Source organism: Heterodontus francisci, chromosome 47 (genome assembly GCF_036365525.1).
Source record: "Heterodontus francisci isolate sHetFra1 chromosome 47, sHetFra1.hap1, whole genome shotgun sequence".
NCBI classification, from domain to species: Eukaryota; Metazoa; Chordata; class Chondrichthyes; order Heterodontiformes; family Heterodontidae; genus Heterodontus; species Heterodontus francisci.
In genome coordinates, this window is record NC_090417.1 from 6,527,429 (window position 1) to 6,546,339 (window position 18,911).

Here is an 18,911-nt window from a genome sequence, read left to right on the forward strand (position 1 = left end):
CTCCCTTCATCTTCTTGGAGACAAGCAGGATCGAGCTCCAGCTGAGCAGCCTGGTTGCGAGGGAGCCAGGCAGGAATGACTGACAGCGGTCTAATCCAATGCGATGGCAGGGTTGTGGGGATAGGAACCAATGGGGCAGCGGGAGGAGACAGGGGGGTGGGGCCAAGGCGGGAGTTTCCATTGCATCCAGTGCAGCCACTGAGCATCAAATGTTACAGTTACAGAGAGAGAGAAAAAAAAATACGGTGATGATTTTATTCCCTCCCGTCTTCTTACTTTTGAATGTTCACTTCGAATGGCTTATAGTGTCTCCGTCAAACTACAGCATAATCTCTGTGTGGTGCCTTCTGGATATTACCGAGAGGCGAGCTTGGAATTGCAGGTATTGTACAATGGGATTTTCCCTGTTAAAAATATCATGCATTGTAACTTTCTTGTATTTCTCGTACAATTCTTGCAACCAAAAGGGTTTGGGATGCTAAAACTTGCCACACTTTTTTTCCCAACAAAAGTTACCCTTTTTTGCTGAAGTTTTTTTCTGCATTTTAGAGGGTGCAATGAGCCAGCAGTGGGTTGCACTCCAATGCCCATGTTACTGATGTGTGTTGTTTTGCTCATTGTGTCCTGTTTTCATACATGCAGATTGTCACCATGGATTTAAGCGTGGCAGAAAAGCACAATATATGAAGCCCTCTCGTCCACAAAACATATGGATCATAGAATGAAGTGCTCACCTTTGCTAAAATATCCTTAATTTCTATCCTTGACTAACAAGTCACTGCGACATATTTTTGGTAGAATTTTGAATGGCACAAATTTACCACTGTAGGATTTGTGCTTCGATTTCACCTGACAAACAGGAGCTCACAGTGTCAAATCCAGACCAGACTTGCTGTTGCATCGAAGAATGAAAGGTTATACGTCTCCAGTGTCAATACCCAAATTTCCAAAACAGTAGCATGGCTTGTGATTTCAAACAAAATGACTATTCAGATTCTGTAAAGTGACACGAGGGAGAGCTGCCAGGGCATTAAGTTATTACAGAAGCAGTCAATCAGCACTAGCTAGCCATGCCATATGCTGCCATGCATTTAACATTTATGACCTGTTTTTAAACACACAAAAAAACTTGCTGTTCAAAAGAATTTTGTCAATTATAGGAAACATGAGTGATTGCCTCGGCAGAGAAAAAAGAACAAATAAATAGAGATAAAAGGTTGAGTAATGAGAATCTAGCAATCGGTCATAAATATTTTTGAAACTACACAGGTCATGAACAGAATAAAATATATCACTTGATATTGCGCACTGAAAGAACATGCTGATAATTTTATTACTGTATGAAGCAAGTGTGATAAATGTAAGTTAATATTTAACAGCTGCTTTGAATTGGCCGAATACAAATGACCTCTCTTCAGAATGAACCAGAAATATTTATGAGAGCCCCTGGCAGTGTCTCAGTTTGAAGAGTAGATTTGCTATTCGTGGAGAAACAGGGAGTCCAATATTTCTTTCTAATCTGATAGTATTGGAAAGTATCAGGCTTGTGAACCTGGGGTGTGAGGAATTTGTGTTTCTGAAGACTTTTGTGGATTTGCTTTGCAGTAGAAGTCACGTTGTACTGATGTGTTAAGCTGCGGAGCAGTATGGCAGTTCAAACCTGCTTTCGATTTTGTTTGGTTATCAGGTGGAGGTGCTTGGTGCAGGTAAAGCATTAAGTCCCAAAGAAAACGCAGAGCAGATACTGTAAGTTACCCCTTTGCATTTAAATTCGGAAGCAGCATTGGCAGAAGCCTCAGAGCTTGTCACTTGGCTGATGCATTGGGAATGATACAAAGCGTGTATCCTCAACAGAGTAAGAAAAATTACTGAAAAAATGGGGGAGAGAGGGAATTAAAATCGGTGGACCTGCGTAGATACAGTGGGAGGGAATCTCCTTTTGTTAAAAAGCAGGAGTACGAAACAGGATTTCCTGTTTCATATTGTGACCACTTTTGATAAAATAATCAAGAGGGGAAATTTTATTCCCACATCATCACTGTTCATCAAAAATAACTAGAATGGAGAACATCAACTTGTTTTATCTTCTGGGGAGATGAACAGTTGTTATTTCCCCAAAACAAACGTATTCCGTTATGTCCTCACTATGTTGAAATAAATATCACTCAAACGCTGTTCAAACTCGCTCTTATCTAGGATCTCAAAAACTGCCAAACCTTTGAGATCCCTCTTTCGCTCCTTTCTAAGCATTAACAAGCTTCTGCTGTATTATTTTGACCGATTTTTAAGTTGATTTCTCAAGCTACAGCACGCACCATTTCCAACAATTAATGCAGTATTGAAACTTGTTTTCGAACTTTTTCCAATACAATTCTGACAATTTGTGGGTCCTGAAAGTTAAGTGGATTGACTTGCCATCTATTTTTCCTCATGAATCTCAATCACCAATTTCTAGGAACATCTGTAGCCTGAGCACAAATGTGCTGAGCTGTTGGGCCTGCCACAGTACATCAGGCTGGAAATAGCTGTAATATATATCGTCATATAAGCTAATAGATACAGAAAAAACAATGAATTTCAATTACAATAGTATTGTCAAGTTTGGCGGACATTTTAAAGTAGATTTGGTTTTTGCAACTTCTCTATGAAACTCTACTGCCATACTATTGTGTTCATCTGTTTGGCAAGATAGCTCTGTACAATATTACTATATTTAGTGCACACTTTCTCTGTGGCCTTGAAATTAGGTCATGGGATCGCTGTGTATGAAATACTTAATACATTCACATGACCTTCCTTTCTTTGCTACTTTCAGGGAAATATTAACCCATTCTGTACTCATTAAGCATTCATACACTACTATTATTTCACAATGTGAAGGCACAACTTAGTAGAGCACGAGGCCACAAAGACTGGAAGATCTTCCGTTTTTTTTCTGTTGTATGGTGAGTCAGCTCACCTCGTCCAGGCCAGCAATTGAGTTGAAACAATTACCCCAAGGCTAGCAAGGTGTTCCTGGCTACTAAGTTTCCTTCCTATTGCAAAGAATACGTGTGGACATGGGCTGAGGACAGGATTGAACTTTGATGTGAACTCTTCAGTTGTGGCAACACAATTGTGGAGTCACACTTCCAGAAGCTAAGACCGAGATTGCTGAAATTTCTACCAACAAGTGAGGAATGTTGGGGATGAGGAACACATGGAAAGGTTGATGTGGCAGGCTGGGCACAGCTTCAGACTTAGGGCTGGAGGAGACTGTGGAGGTAGGATGATGCAAGGCCATGGGGGATGATTTATGAGCAATGACATTTATTTTGAAGATGGTGCATGGGAGACAGGAAGTCAACAAGGGTCAACAGAAACAAGGTTTATAGGTAACAGGATATTGGCAGTAGAATGTTGGACAAGTTGAAACTTGGAGATTGTACAGCTTGGGAGACAGATGAAGAGGGCATTGAAGAAAGCAAATTTTGAGGTGACGAAAGCTTGAAAAGGATTTTAATATTGAGATTCTACCAGTTTTTCAAAGACCAAAGTTTGTGTTAATGGATAGCGTATAGCATTTGAATCTCAGAGTAGACATTCAGGCAAAGAACCAGACAATGGAACTATACTGCAGGAATGGACAGCCTTTTCAGTAGGGGAGGGCTGAAATTTGTGTCAGTGTAGACAATCATTGATGTGCTGGCCTGTATTTCCCTCCTTTCACTGGAGGTGGCAGATGGGAGATGGGACGCCTACGAGGTGCAGACTCTTTCATGACCCTGATTGATTTTCCTGGTTCAGCGTCAATATATCTACATGATTCCCAGTGGTCTCTCTGCTCTGAAGAGGGAGTCCATCAGTGCCAGGGTGGAAAATGCTGTACTTCTGCAGCACCTGAAATACCAGGTCCATTGTTAAAAGAATTGAAAGGCCTTAAAAGCAAAAAATTGAATGGTAGATGGCTTTGAATGAGGCCTTCGGGAGACCTGCCAGCAACTGGAGAGGAAATGAGAAAGAGGTGACCAAAATGAGGTCCTTTTCCTCCTTTCAGGGTTTCTCCTGAATTCCAGCATAATAATCCCTCTGTTTCACCACACCTGGACCACCCAAAAATGAATGAATTCCCTGAGGAAAATCCAGGCCAGGATCTTGTAAATAGCTCATAAGGTGCCTTACCTTCCAACACAGTCATCAAATTATAAGACCAGAAAAAGAATGAGATGTGATAACTGACGTACACCATTCACAATGAGGCTGTGTTTTAAAAAAAGGAATTTAATTGAGCTGTTCAAAATATGTAGCGTTTTGTTAGAGTCAATAAGGAGACAGTTTCCACTGGCAGGAAGATCGGTAACCAGACAACACAGATTTCAGATAATTGACAAAAAAGGATCATTTTTTTAAACACAAGGAATTTTAATGATCTGGAATGCAGATTCAACAGTAACTTTCAAAGTGGAATTGTCCATATAGTTGAAGGGGAAAATTTAGCAGGTCTAGGGGGAGAGAACAGCGGAGTGGGACTAATTGGAGAGCTCTTTCAAAGAGATGGCAAAATGTGTAAATGGCCTCCATCTGTGCTGTATGATTCTATGGTTCCATAAAGCAGCTTTATCAATCCTGGATCAGGTTGTGTGATCACTCTGGTATGCAGGCTACAGAAAGAGTTTCCTCCTTCTCTCTCACTATATCAAGCATATGCGTACAGTACATCAGAAAGCTTTCAAGGCAAAGGTCTGAAGGTAGTGGTGCCCCAAGGTGTTCAAAAAAAAGAATAAATCTGAATTGGTTGAGCTCTTGGCATATCCTAAATAGCTAATACTCTGTGTCCATCATATCCACAACAAAGCTATTCATTTGTGTAACGCTTTTACAGATCAAGTAATGTTGAGAGGGGACCATTCTGTCAAACAGAAAAATAGCAGTCCTTAAAAATTCAAAATTTAGCCTAGTATTTGTCTTGGAAATTGCTGTGTGAAATCTCTGTGCACAGCAACAAAGGAAATTTTTAGTTGATTTCAGACAGGTACAAACATCTTGAGGAAAGAAAACAAAATGCTTTCTGATGCATACTGTGCATTCAAATTCGATCAATCAAGGGTGACTTTCCCTGCCTCCCCTACCACCCAGCACCTCCAGTTTCCTCTGGAATGTGCAGACTCTTGCTAGGTTGGAAGGGTGCTGGAATAAAGTTCCTCATCCAAATTGTGCTTCATCTTTGACTTAAGTAATGATCCTCAGGTGGCTATATCAACATGGGAGAAATGAAAAAGAAAGATTTGTATTTATATAGCACCTTTCACAACCTCAGGATGACCCAAAGCACCTTATAGCCAATGATGTACTTTGGAAATGTAATCACTTTTTTAAATAGGAAACATGGCAACCAGAATGCACACAGCAAGCGCCCATAAACAGCAATGTGATAGTCACCAGTTGATCTGCTTTTATGATGTTGATTGAGGGATAAATATTCACCAGGTCACCAGGAATAACTCCCCTGCTCTTCTTCAAAATAGTGCCATTGGATCTTTTACGTCCACCTGAGAGAGCAGATGGGGCCTCAGTTTAACATCTCGTCCGATAGACAGCACCTTCAAACATCTCACCGGAGGCAGATTGTCCTCACCTGCCATCCGCTCATGAACACTTTCCAGTCAGAGTCAGGAGATAGCAATCAGGAACTGGTTTTTAACACTGACTATCGCTGGCACTGAAGCCATTTGTGGCACCCTAGCTGTCACCCCAGCAGAGATCAGCTAGCTCCATATAGACTGGATATTGAACCAGGAACCTTTCAGCCTCTCTGACTGAGTGCCAAACCAGATGGAGTATTTACCTTGCAAGCGATCAGGTAAACTAATCTTCAGATAAAAACCTTGCAAGATGATCACCTAAAAGTCCATCTTTGTCAAATCAAAGTGTTCTGAAATTAATAAACCAGTGCCAACAAATTGAAATGGTTGGTTTTTTGAACTGGAGGGAAATGTGCAGTGGTTGCCCCGAGGGGACATGATGATTTTGATATGTATTAATAATCTGGACGTGGGTATTCAGGGAATCATTTAAAAGTTTGCAGAACTTCAGAAATTTTATCAGTGAGGGGGATAGTAACAGACTCTAAGAGGGTAGAGAATGGTGAAATTGGCAGATGCATGGCAGTTGAAATTTAATGCAGAGTAGTGTGAAGTGATTCATCTTGGTAGGAAGAATGAGGAGAGGCAATAAAAGCTAAATGGTAAAAATTTTAAAGGGAGTACAGGAATATAGAGACCTGAGGGTGTATGAACACATCTTTGAATTTGGCAGGGCAAGTTGAGAAGGCTGTTCAAAAAAGCATACAAAATCTATGGTTTTATAAATAGAGGCATAGATTATAAAAGCAAGGAAGCTATGCTAAACTTTGATAAAACACTATTTAGGCCTCACCTGGAGTACTGTGGCCATTGTGAGCACCACACTTTAGGAAGAATGTCAAGACCTTAGAGAGTCAGAGCAGAGGAGATTTACGAGAATGGTATTAAGTATAAAACACTTCAGTTACGTGGAGAAGGTGGAGTTGAGATAGAAGATAAGCCATGATGTTATTGAATGGTGGAGCAGGCTCAAAGGGCCATATGGCCTCCTTCTGTGCTGTATCTATGATTTTATGAAATCTAATTTTTGGTGATTGCATTTGTACTATAGGACAGGGCCAGAAGCCAAAAGTTTTAATTGACTGCATTGAAAAGGGACCATGTGCCTGCAGTGGAAATGCTCCATTTGAAGTTTCTCATATATATTTATTTTCTCCCTTTTCCTAATGGATTGACTCTTGCTGGGGTTGTTCCATGGACTCCAGTAGTTCTGTAATAACTCACTAAAGCATCGCGTTTCAGGTGCTGCCCAAGACATTGACTCAACTGGCTATTTGACCGTAGAGGGATCACAGCTGAGCCCAGTTCTGTTCACACATGCTATCCACACACATGCGCTGTCCAGTAAATATAATGGGCAGTCATCAGGAGTGAGAACCATGGCCAATTTCTACTGCATTAGAGATGAAGGGCAACTGTAGCACACTGCTGGGATAAGCTAGCTGAATACTAGATGTTACGACCAGAGTGGGGTCTAGGGGTTCCCTCTCAGCCTTTGCCTGGTTTAACCATAACAGGGTTTAATTTTTTTTTGAAACAAGTAAAGGTAAAATTTTGTTAATCTTAAACTCTAATCAGGTTAATGACTACGAATATGCAACGCGATTACGCTAGCATGCATACGTCATAAACACATATCTGTTAGGTATTCACTGTCCTTTAAGTTCAATGTGGAGTGTTTAATTGCCGGTAAATCCCGCTGTTCGTTGGGGCCCAGGTCACGCTTCAACTTGTTTCGATGTCGGAGTCTTTTCTCTCTAGAGGTTCACATGTCTTCCGTGGGTCTGGTGGCTTGGGGAGTAAACCAGAGAAAGAGAGAGAGAGAGGCTTCCTTGTTACAGATTCCAGTTCAAACAGCCTTCTGAATTCAAACCGTCCTGTGACAAGTTCAAAAAAACCTAGACCAGCCAGTTAGTCATGTGACCAGCTGGTTTAACCAGTTCTGGCTTTGTGGTTTGTATCACCTGAGCAGTCTTTGGAATATACCTTCCTTATACCTTCAACGTCTGGTGATCAAAATCCTTTTGGGTTAATTGGAGCATGGAATAGTCCTTTGTCTCCACAAGCAGCGTCTCTTAGTATGCAAATGTCCTTTCAGCCCAGTGTCTGGTAATTTTTTTAAACAAGTCTTTTCTTCATTCCAGCAACAGTTTAAAATCAAAGTTCATATGACAAAATTAATATGCCTCATTCTTGGCAGGTGGGGGTCTGCATGACAATAGGGATGAATCCTGGGATCCTCTGAATCTGTATGGCACAGAACGCTGAGCAATATCTTCTGTCTCGGAGGCATTAATGCCACTTTTTCTTTGAATTGTTCATTTATGGGATGTGGGTATTACTGGCAAAGCCAGCATATATTGCTCATCCCTTTCCCCTTCAGAAGGTGGTGGTGAACTGCCTTCTTGAACTGCTGCAGTCTGTGTGGTGAAGGTACTCCTGCAGTGCTGTTAGGCAGGGAGGTCCAGGATTTTGATCCAGCGACAGTAAAGGAATGGCGATATAGTTCCAAATCAGGTGGTGTTTGACTTGGGGGGAAACTTGCAGGTGCCGCTCTTCCCATGCACCTACTGTCCTTGACCTTCTAGGTGGTAGAGGTTGTGAGTTCGAAAGGTGCTGTTGAAGAAGCCTTGACAAGTTGCTACAGTGCATCTTGTAGATGGTTCGCAATGTGTACTGATGGTGGAGGGAGTGAATATTTAAGGTGGTAAGCTCTACCTTTTCTGACAGGCTGCTTTGTCCTGGATGGTGTCAAGCTTCTTGAGTGTTGCTGGGGTTACATACATCCAGGCAAGCTTTTATTTTGGTTTTATTTTGCACTGATACATAGAACGGTTACGGCACAGAAAGATGCCTATTAAGCCCATCGTGTCTATGCTGGCTCTCTGCAAGTGCAGCTAACCTCGTTCCACTCCCCTGCCTTTTCCTCATAGCCCTGAAAATGTTTCTCTTCAGATAATTATCCTGTTCTCTTTTGAAGGTCTTGATTGAATCTGCCTCCTCCACACACTCAGGCAGTACATTCCAGATCCTAACCATTCGCAATGTAAAAAAGGTTTTTCCTCAAGTTGCCGTTGATTTTTCTGCCAATCACCTTGAATCAGTGTCATCTGGTTCAGGATCCTTCTGCCAATGGGAATAGTTTCTTCCTATCTACTCTGTCCAGACCCCTCATGATTTTGAACACTCCTATCAAATCTCCTCTTAATCTTCTCCTTCACGAAGAACAACCCCAAGTTCTACAACCTATTCATGTAACTGAAGTTCCTCATCCCTGGAACCTTTCTCATGAATTTTTTCATCTTTTCTAATGCATTAACATCCTTCCTAAAGTCTGGTGCCCAGAACTAGATACAATACTCCAGTTGAGGCCGAACCAGTGCTTTACACAGGTTTATCATTTCTTCCTCGTTCTTGTATTCTATGCCCCTGTCTATAAAGCCCAGGATCCCAAATGCTTTATTAACCGCATCCTCAACCTGCCCTGCAATCTTCAATGATTTCTGCACATATATCCCACATCCCTCTGCTCCTGCACTCACTTTAGAATTCTACCCTTTATTTTATATTGCCTCTCCTCTCTCTTTCTACCAAAATGAATCACTTCACACTTTTCTGCTTTAAAATTTCATCTGCCATTCCACCAGCCTATGTCCTCTAGAAATTTATTGCTACCCTCCTCAATACTTGCAAGTTTTATATCATCCACAAATTTTGAAATAATGCCCTGCACACGCAACTCTAGATCATTAATATATATCAAGAAAAGCAGGAGTCCTAACACCGACCGCTGGTGATCCCCATTGTATACCTTCCTCCAGTCCAAAAAACAACTATTCATAACTACTCTCTGTTTCCTGTCACTCAGCCAATTTTGTATCCATGCTGCTACAGTCCTTTTTATTCCACAGGCTCTAACTTTTCTGACAAGATTGTTATGTGGCGCTTTATCAAATTCCTTTTGGAAGTCCATGTACACCACATCAACCCTCTCTGTTACCTCATCAAAAAACTCAAGCAAGTTAGTTAAATACAATTTGCTCTGAACAAATCTATGCTGGTTTTCCTTAAATAATCCACATTTGTCCAAGTGACTGTTAATTTTATCCTGTTAATTATCATTTCTAAAAGCTTTCCCATCACCGAGGTTAAACTGACTGGCCTGTAGTGCATATTGAAATCAATTAGAATAAGGCTAATAATTAGGAAGCTTGAAAATTCAAAGTATATACCGCAACAATAATACTGCTAGCTTGAAAGATTTAAGGTCATACCAATAGTGATACTGCAACAGTTCAGAAAAAGCTTTTCTTCGCCCTTTGTGGAGCTGACCTTCAGCCTGAACTGCATGGCATCTAAAATAATATGGTCACTCTCCATCGAATCATCTGGAAATAGTGCCATGGAATTTTTAACATCCAACTGAATCACTGGAACAGGAAGATAGGCGGTAATTCATCATCTCTGATAATGTACTGCTCAAGCACTACACTGGAGTGCCAAATCTGGATTATATGCTCAAATCCTAGAGCGGGAATTGAAGACACAACTTTCTGACTCTGATGTAAGTGCTACGAACTGACGCAAGTTGACAGCTTTGTGAGATCAGGTCGAAAGCACATGTATTTAAATAGCACCTTATTTCATCCTTAGGCTGTGTTCACAGCCAATTCATTAACATTTAAAATACAGCCATCTGTTGGTCAATTTGCAGACAGCAAGGTCCTCCAAAGTGTGGTATTAATCAGTAAGCTTTAAACAAAGTGAAAACCCAGCTAGCATGCAAGGAGGCCATTAAACTGAAAACAAATTGATGCCAAGGAAATTTCAACTCAACAGGTCTCTTGGGGAATATTGCGATGGCAGTCGCTTAACTACAAGAGAATACTGTTTCTTCTGATTCAGCGACCTTCGGCTTCCTTTTTCGAAAATAATTAATTTTCCTCATTGATGTAGCAGTGACATAAGTCCATCCACTATGTACAGAGAAAAGCATTTATAGCGCATCTTTCACTACCTCAGGACATTTCAAAGCATTTTACAGCCAATTAAGTACTTTTGAAAGATAGTGACTGTTGTAATGTAGGAAACACAGCAACCAATTTGCACACAGTCAGGTCCGACAAACAGCAATCAAATAATAACCATATAATCTGTTCTTATGATGTTGATTGAGGGATAAATATTGACAAAGAGATAGTGCCAAGGTACCTTTTACATTCACTATGGAGGGCAGACGGGGCCTCGGTTTAATGTCTTATCCAAAAGAAGGTACCTCCATCAAAGCAACACTCGCTCAGTACTGCATTGAAGCATCAGCCTAGATTTTCATGCTCAAGTTCTGGAATGGGACTTGAACCCACAATCTTCTGATTTGGAGATGAGAATACTACACACTGAGCCACAGCAAAACACATATGAGTACCACAGATGGGAACGTCCAGCTTTAAGCTGCTGAGTTATCGGATTTCAGTCCATATAGCATACTACAAATTTGTATAGTAGCAGACTTGTGCTCCTGATTAGTTACTTGTAACTCTTGCTGGAAGTCCACTTGTAGATGGATGAAAAGAACATCAAAGTTAGCTATGGCTGAAACCCCTGAAACACCAGGGGCTGAGTTTTTAGGTCCTGTTGGGCAGAAGATCTCACACCTCATAGCACTGCTAGTCATCTCCTGCCAGTAGCTGTCAAAGTCATTGTGGTCTCGAACTTCTTCCAAGAATCAGCAGTGGACTTTTGTGGCTGCACACCACTGCATCCTACAGGTCACTGACACCCTTTTTGCAAACGCTAGACAGTGCATTCAATTCCAGCTCGATGGGGCCTCGGAGGCACAAAGGGCAGTGGGTTTCGCCTCCATTGCTGGATTCCCCCAGTTGCAGGGTGTCATCGATTGCATCCATGTGGCTATCAAGCCACTGAGTGACTGTCCAATGAGATTCATCAGCGTTCAGCTGGTCTGTGACCACAAGAGTCTCCTCCATGTATGAGCTTGCTTTCCTGGCAGCTGCCATGATTCCTTCATCCTCTGCCAGTCCAGGTTGCCACAGCTCTTCATTCCATCCCCCAAACTCCCTGTATGAATTCTAAGGGACAAGGGATATGACTTGAAGAGACATGGCTGCTCAGTCCTCCACGAGAACCTGAGACTGAGACACAGAAGTTCTACAATCTAAGCTATCTTCTCACCAGGACCATCATCGAGCGGGCATCGGGCTTCTGAAGATGTAGTTCCAGTGCCTGACCAGTTGGGTGGTGCCCTTCAGTCGACTGCTGCAAAGGTCTCGTGTATTATGGTGGTCTGCTGTGCACTGCATAACATGGCTTTCCAAAGAGGTATGAACATTGAAGAGGTTGAGACCCTGGAACAACACAGCTCATCGCAGCAAGAGGAGCAGCAGGATGTGGAAGAGGAGGAGGAAGATGCAGAGCACGGAGGAGCCCCAGCTGCACAGGGAGGTGGCCAGGGCTCGGGGTTCTTGTCAGGATGTTACCAACGTCAAGGATCATCTGATCCAGGCTCGTTCAGTTTCAGCTGAGCCCCTCTAACCCATGATGAACAGAATGGTATGGAACATACTTCAAACTGCCCACAAGAACACTTCCGTTGAAGACACAGCCTGGGACAGCTTAACTCTTACCAGCTATGAAGAATGCACATCTGCCCAGAGATTTCACTGTCACCGTTCACAGAACCTTGCCTATCACCCCTCGATTCTCAGCCCATGACCGCGCACTGCCTCAGGGAACTCCGACATGTGGATGCATATCTGCTGGTCTAAGTAGCGCTTCCTTTCCTGTGACTCCCAAGGCCCTGCATCTGTGCCTGGCAGAGCAGGGCTGTCCTCTATCCTCTGAGGGGGGCTGCCCACAGCTGCCTCTGCCATTGCCATCTCCTCCTGCACACTCATGGCGTACTCCTCACCCAGTGCCACCCTATCGAATCGCATGCAAGGGCTCCCTATCAAATCGCATCAACGTGACTGTATCTGCACTGATGGTGTGTGTGCTTGTAAGGTGTAACGGTGCTTCATCTGAGCGCTTGGCCCGGTAATGGTGTAGGAATCGGTCTTTGTGCGTCGATGTCAGCACCTGTGGGAGACACAAGACAAGATCATGAGAACTAGCCTTGGAGAGTAGAAGCCTCTGCAATGCTGAGGCTTCCCAATGCAGCTCAGTTTTCAGCATGCTGTCGGTTGGGCAGGAGTGTAATGTATCCCCTTAATGCATGCATTCCAGTTTATATATCTCCACCAGGATGCCCATCTCGCCTTCCCTGATTTCCTCTTCGTCAGCGACCCTGGTGATCACCATGGCTCCCTCTTCCATTGTGGTGATTACAAGCAGGTAGGGAGCCTCTCCTCCTATCTGAGCCCTCTCGTGGGCATTATATGCCCGTTTCTCCTCCAAGGATACATAAGAGGCTGCAGGTATCAGTGCTGGCAGGTCCTCAGCAACACTATAGCTCTGAGCCTTACTGAGTCAGATCCCTGGACACATTCCTGCCATATTCAGAAGCATCATGCACCATCAGGCTCCCCAGATGGAGTGTCTGCTGGAGGTTGAATAACCTGAGGCCTGTCCTGAATGAATAAGGTCATTGAATCTCTTCCTGCACCGGACTCAGTTCTTGCGGACCACACTCCGTCGACTGACAGTCTCGGTGACCTCGATCCAGGCTTGCCAGGGAGGGCGGCCTTCTCCTCTTACCCTCCAGAAAGAGAATCTCTCTCCTCTCCCTCACTGCCTTGAGGAAGACCTCAGGTTGACATCAACAAAGCGAGGGGCAGCCCTGCCCCAGGTTTCAGCCTTCTGCCTCTCCTGCGCCATCACTAGCAGTACCACAGCAAATGGTTCAGCGAAGGCTACCGTGGTCTGTTTAAATCGGGCCTGCTGTTATTCAGACCTGCCTCCATTCCTGCTCCCTGTAGCCACAAATTGAACGTGCAGCCACCCTCCAGACAATTAACAGTCCTCCCTGTGAAATTCAGGGGCTGTGACTCCTTTCCCAGGTGCAGGATCGGCACCTGGAAACAGTCCTGACGTCTGTTTCCTGCCCCCGGAAGGAAAATCTTGTCCCTAATGGCTGGACTCACACCTGAAGAACAGCCAGTATAAGTAGTCAGCAGATGGCAGATAGTGCCTGTAAAAGCATATCACAGCTTGAGCCAGCAAAATGGTGATGGGAGAGAAAATGTATGAAAGAAAAAAACTTGATTCGTAATTCTTTAATTGAACGTGTAATTAAAGGAAAGTACAGCAGGTGCATTGTGTAGCATGTGAATTTCTTTCAGTCTTGGATTCAGAGGGTGTGGCTTCCATTGCAGCATTCTTAAAAAAGTTAAAATGGACAACACAGCTCTTAACTTACTGCAGCAAAGTCAGTATTATGAAACAAAACTAAATTATTCTGTAACATCTGAAATCAAATTAAATGTATTGTACTGTTCACTATGAAAAATGGAACCTTGTGAATTGCAGTGACCTGAAAATGAAATTTCACCTGTATGTACGTAAGTGTAAAGCAGCTCAGTTTAATTCTGCATGGTTTTTGGCAATTCTTAGTGTTTTAGGTTGATCTGACAGCTCATTAGTTTCTTCAGATCCCTGCATTATGAGTTGAATGTGTACTCAATTCAACTTGTCTGCATGATGCCCTTGGCGACACGACATGTAGGCACGTGATCAACTTCCATGCGGATGCTACCAACCCCAGCTGTACCTCTCTGCCACCATGCGCTCAACTCCATGATCATGATGACATTGGACTTCTTATCCTGCATCAAGTGATGGGAAACTTTCAAACAGGAGATGATTAGGATATAAATTGGGCATATTCCTACAAGAAGTAAAGGTGGTCCAAGTAACCGTTGCAATTCTTTGGATGAGCAGAGAAATTAAAATGAGACTTAAACCTCTTTTTACAACATATCTAGGGCCAAAATTCCAAAAGGAAATCAAGTGGAATATGGGTGAAAGAGATCAGTATATATCTCTTTCAAAGAGCAAGTATGAAGAGCCAAATGGCTGTAAAATTCTATTATTTCAGAAGTCAGATGTGCTACCAAGTTAACATCAGCAGTTGCTTCCCAACAGAAACTGCTCATGTACCCACTAATTACCCATGCTAAAGCTGAAAGAAATGATGCACAACCTGACAATCCTATTAGACCTTGAGCTGAGGCTTCAAACTTCAATCCTTCACCAAGATCACCAATTTCCATCTCTTCAAAATTACCAAAAACTGACCTCACTCTCACTGAAAACTTCATTCACATATTTGTCACCTCCAGCAACAAAAACAAGAAATGCTGGATTCACTCAGCAGGTCTGGCAGCATCTGTGGAAAGAGAAGCAGAGTTAACGTTTCGGGTCAGTGACCCTTCTTCCGAAGAAGGGTCACTGACCCGAAACGTTAACTCTGCTTCTCTTTCCACAGATGCTGCCAGACCTGCTGAGTGAATCCAGCATTTCTTGTTTTTGTTTCAGATTTCCAGCATCCGCAGTACTTTGCTTTTGTCACCTCCAGGTTGGACATGCCAATATTCTTGCTTCCTGTGCTGCAGCCTAGATAGGCTTCAATTTGTCCAAAGTCCCAACTACCCACATTTCATCCTGCATTAAGTCCTGCTCCCATATCAATTAGGTCATCTCTGAGCTTCATCAGCTCCCAGTCCCCTGAGCACATCAAAGTGAAAATCCTCATTACATCTCCTCATGGCCTTTCCTCATCCTATCTTCAGAACCCCTTCCAGCCACAGATCTGTGTTCACTTTCTTTTACTCCGGTACTAGTTGCATCTTGAACCCCATTGCCCCTCTGCACCGACTGCACCCCACCCCCCACAAAGCCCCCTCACCGGCCACCATCTGCCATCTGAACTCGACCATTGAAAGCTCTTCCTAACCTCCTCCATCATGGCACCTCTCTTCCAACCTTCAAAGACCTCCTTATAGGCTCCTCTTCGGCCATGCCTTTTTTCAACTTTCCCATCCAGCTCAGTGCTCCTTCTGGCTCTTTGAAGTTGGGAGGTTTACTGCATTCATTCATTCATTTAGGCTTTCATCCACTGTAGGATGTCACCCTCTTCATGCCTTTTCCATTTATCTCTATCACTTGCTGTTCTTGCCCATCCTACCTGTGTCTTAGGGGAAGGGCATCGTCATGACCAGAGACTATGGGTGAGGAAACCCCAACAGAAACCTCTACTGACAACACACCTTGCCAGCATGTCAGTAAATGGTAGAAATCCCTCATGCAATGGAAGACAAGAAAAGAAAAGGCCGTAAAGCCCATGGCCAAAATGGGTGCATGTTGTTTATTGTATTGAAGGAGCTGTAAATGATTGTTGTGTTTCTTTTGAATTTTTAAAGTTGCATAGAATGCAGCAAATTCATAGCATGTTATGCAAATAAATCATGGAAATTTAAATTTAAGTATTAGCACTGAACAGATTAATTTTTTTATATGAAAGTGAAGAGAAAGGTTTGGACCAGTTTAGCTCAACATTTTCATTAAAAGTAATATTTGGTGAATTCCATTTATTATCATTTCGTAAAAATCACGCTAGATTTTAAAGTAATGTCATTATGACCCCTGTACATAGGTTTTAACGGGAAACACGTTTGTCAAAATGTAAAAGCATTGGAAAAGTATATCTGTTATTCTACATAAATACAGTTTTATATCAAAATAATTTTTGACTGAAAGAACATTTTCTAAATGTTCCATATGATTTGTTACAAAAAAATTATCCAATCTCTGAAGGGCATGCTATAGAATCATAAAATAGTCCAGTACAGAAGGAGGCTATTCGACCCATCGTCTCTGGGACCTTGAAACAGCTATCTAGTTTCTCTAAGAAACCCTTTTTGTTTGTCATTAGAAAAATAGAAAGGAAACTCTTACGTTTATATAGCACCTCAGATATCTCAAAGCGCTTGGGCCAATGAATTACTTTTGAAGTGCAGTCACTGTTGTAATGTAGGAAACACAGCAGCCAACTTGAACAGAGCAAGATCCCACAAACAGCAATGTGATAATGGCCAGATAACTTGTTTTAGTGAGGCTGAGGGCCATGGGATCCTTTTCTTCCACCTGAGAGGTCAGATGGGGACATGGTTTAACATCTCATCCTGAAGACAGAACTTAACTCCCTCGGTGCTGCACTGAATTGTCAACTCAGATTACGTGCTCAAGTCTCTCAGGGAATCAAGGGATATGGGGAGTGGACAGGAAAGTGGCGTTAAAATCAGAAATTATCAATATTGAGTGGCATAGCAGGCTTGAGGGCCATATCGTCTACACCTGCTCCTATTTCTTATGTTCTTAAGTTTCTGTAGTGGGACTTAAATCCACCAGCTTCTGGCTCAGGGGCAAAAGTGCGATGACTGAGCCACTGCTGACACAGTTCCAAGTGAAAACTGCAGATAACTTATCAATGTACTGACTTTAGAAAAAAAATCAAAATAAACCTAATTAAGGGGCTATAAGACAGGGCACCACCAAGTTTGAGAAAGAGCAGAAGGAAAATCAAAGTAGAGATGAAGGAATGGTGAGTTTAAAAGCCGGAAGACCGTAAGAGGACAAAGCTGAAGGAGCAAAGGTGTCCCATTGTTTAAGAATAATGCGTTGGGGGTAATTTTGTTTTTGGATGATATCAGATCAGTTGTCCTTTATACATCTTTCTCATTTTTAATTTCAAATGAAAATTTGGATAGATGTATTTCAGATGATGATCTGATATCACCAGTTTACACTTGTTTAGAGTGAAAATTACTTTCTTTGAATAGATAGTGTAAGAAGTCCTGATTTCAATAGCATTTGGATGCAGTGAGAAAGAAGGATGTGTAGAGTGGTGTATTTGAAACATTGGAGGAATAAAAAGAAGGGCTAACTCACAGGAGCACTGACTATAGTTGAACCGACGACCTAGTGTAAGATGCTGATAGAGAAGTTACAGCTCCCTTCGATCCTTTCCATTTGTCTGCGTCTAATGTGGTTTGTCTCATTTATTTTGCTCCATTAGATGAAGTCTGCCGGAGCTGTTGACCAGAATTTATTTACTGACACCTACTGTAAGGTATGCAGTGCCCAGCTGATCTCAGAGTCCCAGAGAGTGGCACATTATGAGGTAAGATTTCAGCTGTTTACTTGAAAATATACATTTAATTTCAACAGCTAGCAAGCTTTATAAAAGTTGAAAAAAATGAGTTCTGTCAGAATTCATTATTTCTGCTAAAGCCCAGAAGCATCATTTCTTTGTTCCCTACATGACACGTGGTACCTCCAAAGCTTCGAATATTATAAAAATTTGCTTGAGATCTTTCAATGCAGAGGTTGTCAGGGAAGTTGAGCTCACTCTCGCACTGACTGATTTGCAACTAGCAATGTGCACATATGACAATTCTCATTCTATTTTCTTGAAATTTCCTGTAACTCACTGCTCCAGAGGCCCTGTGGTTCAGACCATGCCATAACCAACCCTCTCCTCCCCGCCCCTCCCTTAGTCAGCTGTTGCTGGCAACTAAACAGACATGAGCTGCTCAACTGGCATCCCTTGACACCCAGCCACTTGAAAGTCTCAGTGATTTTGGTAAGTCTCATTGTTTTTGGACCAGTCACATATGCTTGCATGTCTTTAAATGCAATTAAATTTAAATTTGAAGGGCACATACAAATCAACTGAATCTGTCACCTTTTGACCACTCTTTGTTCTTTTCTGCTGGCAGTTAGATTCACAAGCCTTCTGCCAATTTTGGTGTTGTTGTCAGAGCTACTCCTGGCATCTGTGGGTTTCCCAATAGGAATTCCCCTATCTGACGTGTTTGGAAAGGGAAGAGGTTGTAGCCAGCAGGTCAGGCTACACAGGAGGTGTTCTGTACCTACCGAGCAGGATTCCTGCCCTCAGATCTGTAGACAGAAGCGGCCAAACCTCACTTTGGTAATCAACTAGTACATGCAGAGGCTGCTCTTGGCAATGGAAGCAGGGAGCATAAACCCATTTGGATGTGAATGGTTGATGGATATTGGTTCCTCCGAAGCATCTCAATCACACAATTCCATGCTTTCAGTGGCAATGCTCACACATGGGAATTGTGCTATGGGGTGGCAACATCAATCATCTCATCCAGCACCACCTCTACATCAGCAGCAATCAACGGGTCAGGTACTGCATTGCATCCCTGCAAAGATGCTTGCACTTTGGGTATCCTTTCACTTCATTTTTGTCTGCCACTTTCTAGTCCCCTGCCACTTCATTCTTGGCAAAGCCTTTTAATGCAACTC

The 18,911-nt window shown here is 42.6% G+C and overlaps 1 protein-coding gene across 1 annotated transcript in view; it reads left to right on the top strand.

Moving 5' to 3' along the window:
* Nucleotides 1-295: 295 nt before the first annotated feature.
* The window catches only part of zmat4a (zinc finger, matrin-type 4a), a 184,476-nt gene continuing 165,860 nt past the window's right edge, over nt 296-18,911 (top strand). Inside the window, exons 1-2 of the mRNA XM_068023252.1 lie at nt 296-382; nt 17,653-17,757. Coding sequence (XP_067879353.1) covers nt 296-382; nt 17,653-17,757 — 192 coding nt within the window. The remainder of the gene's footprint in view (nt 383-17,652; nt 17,758-18,911) is intronic.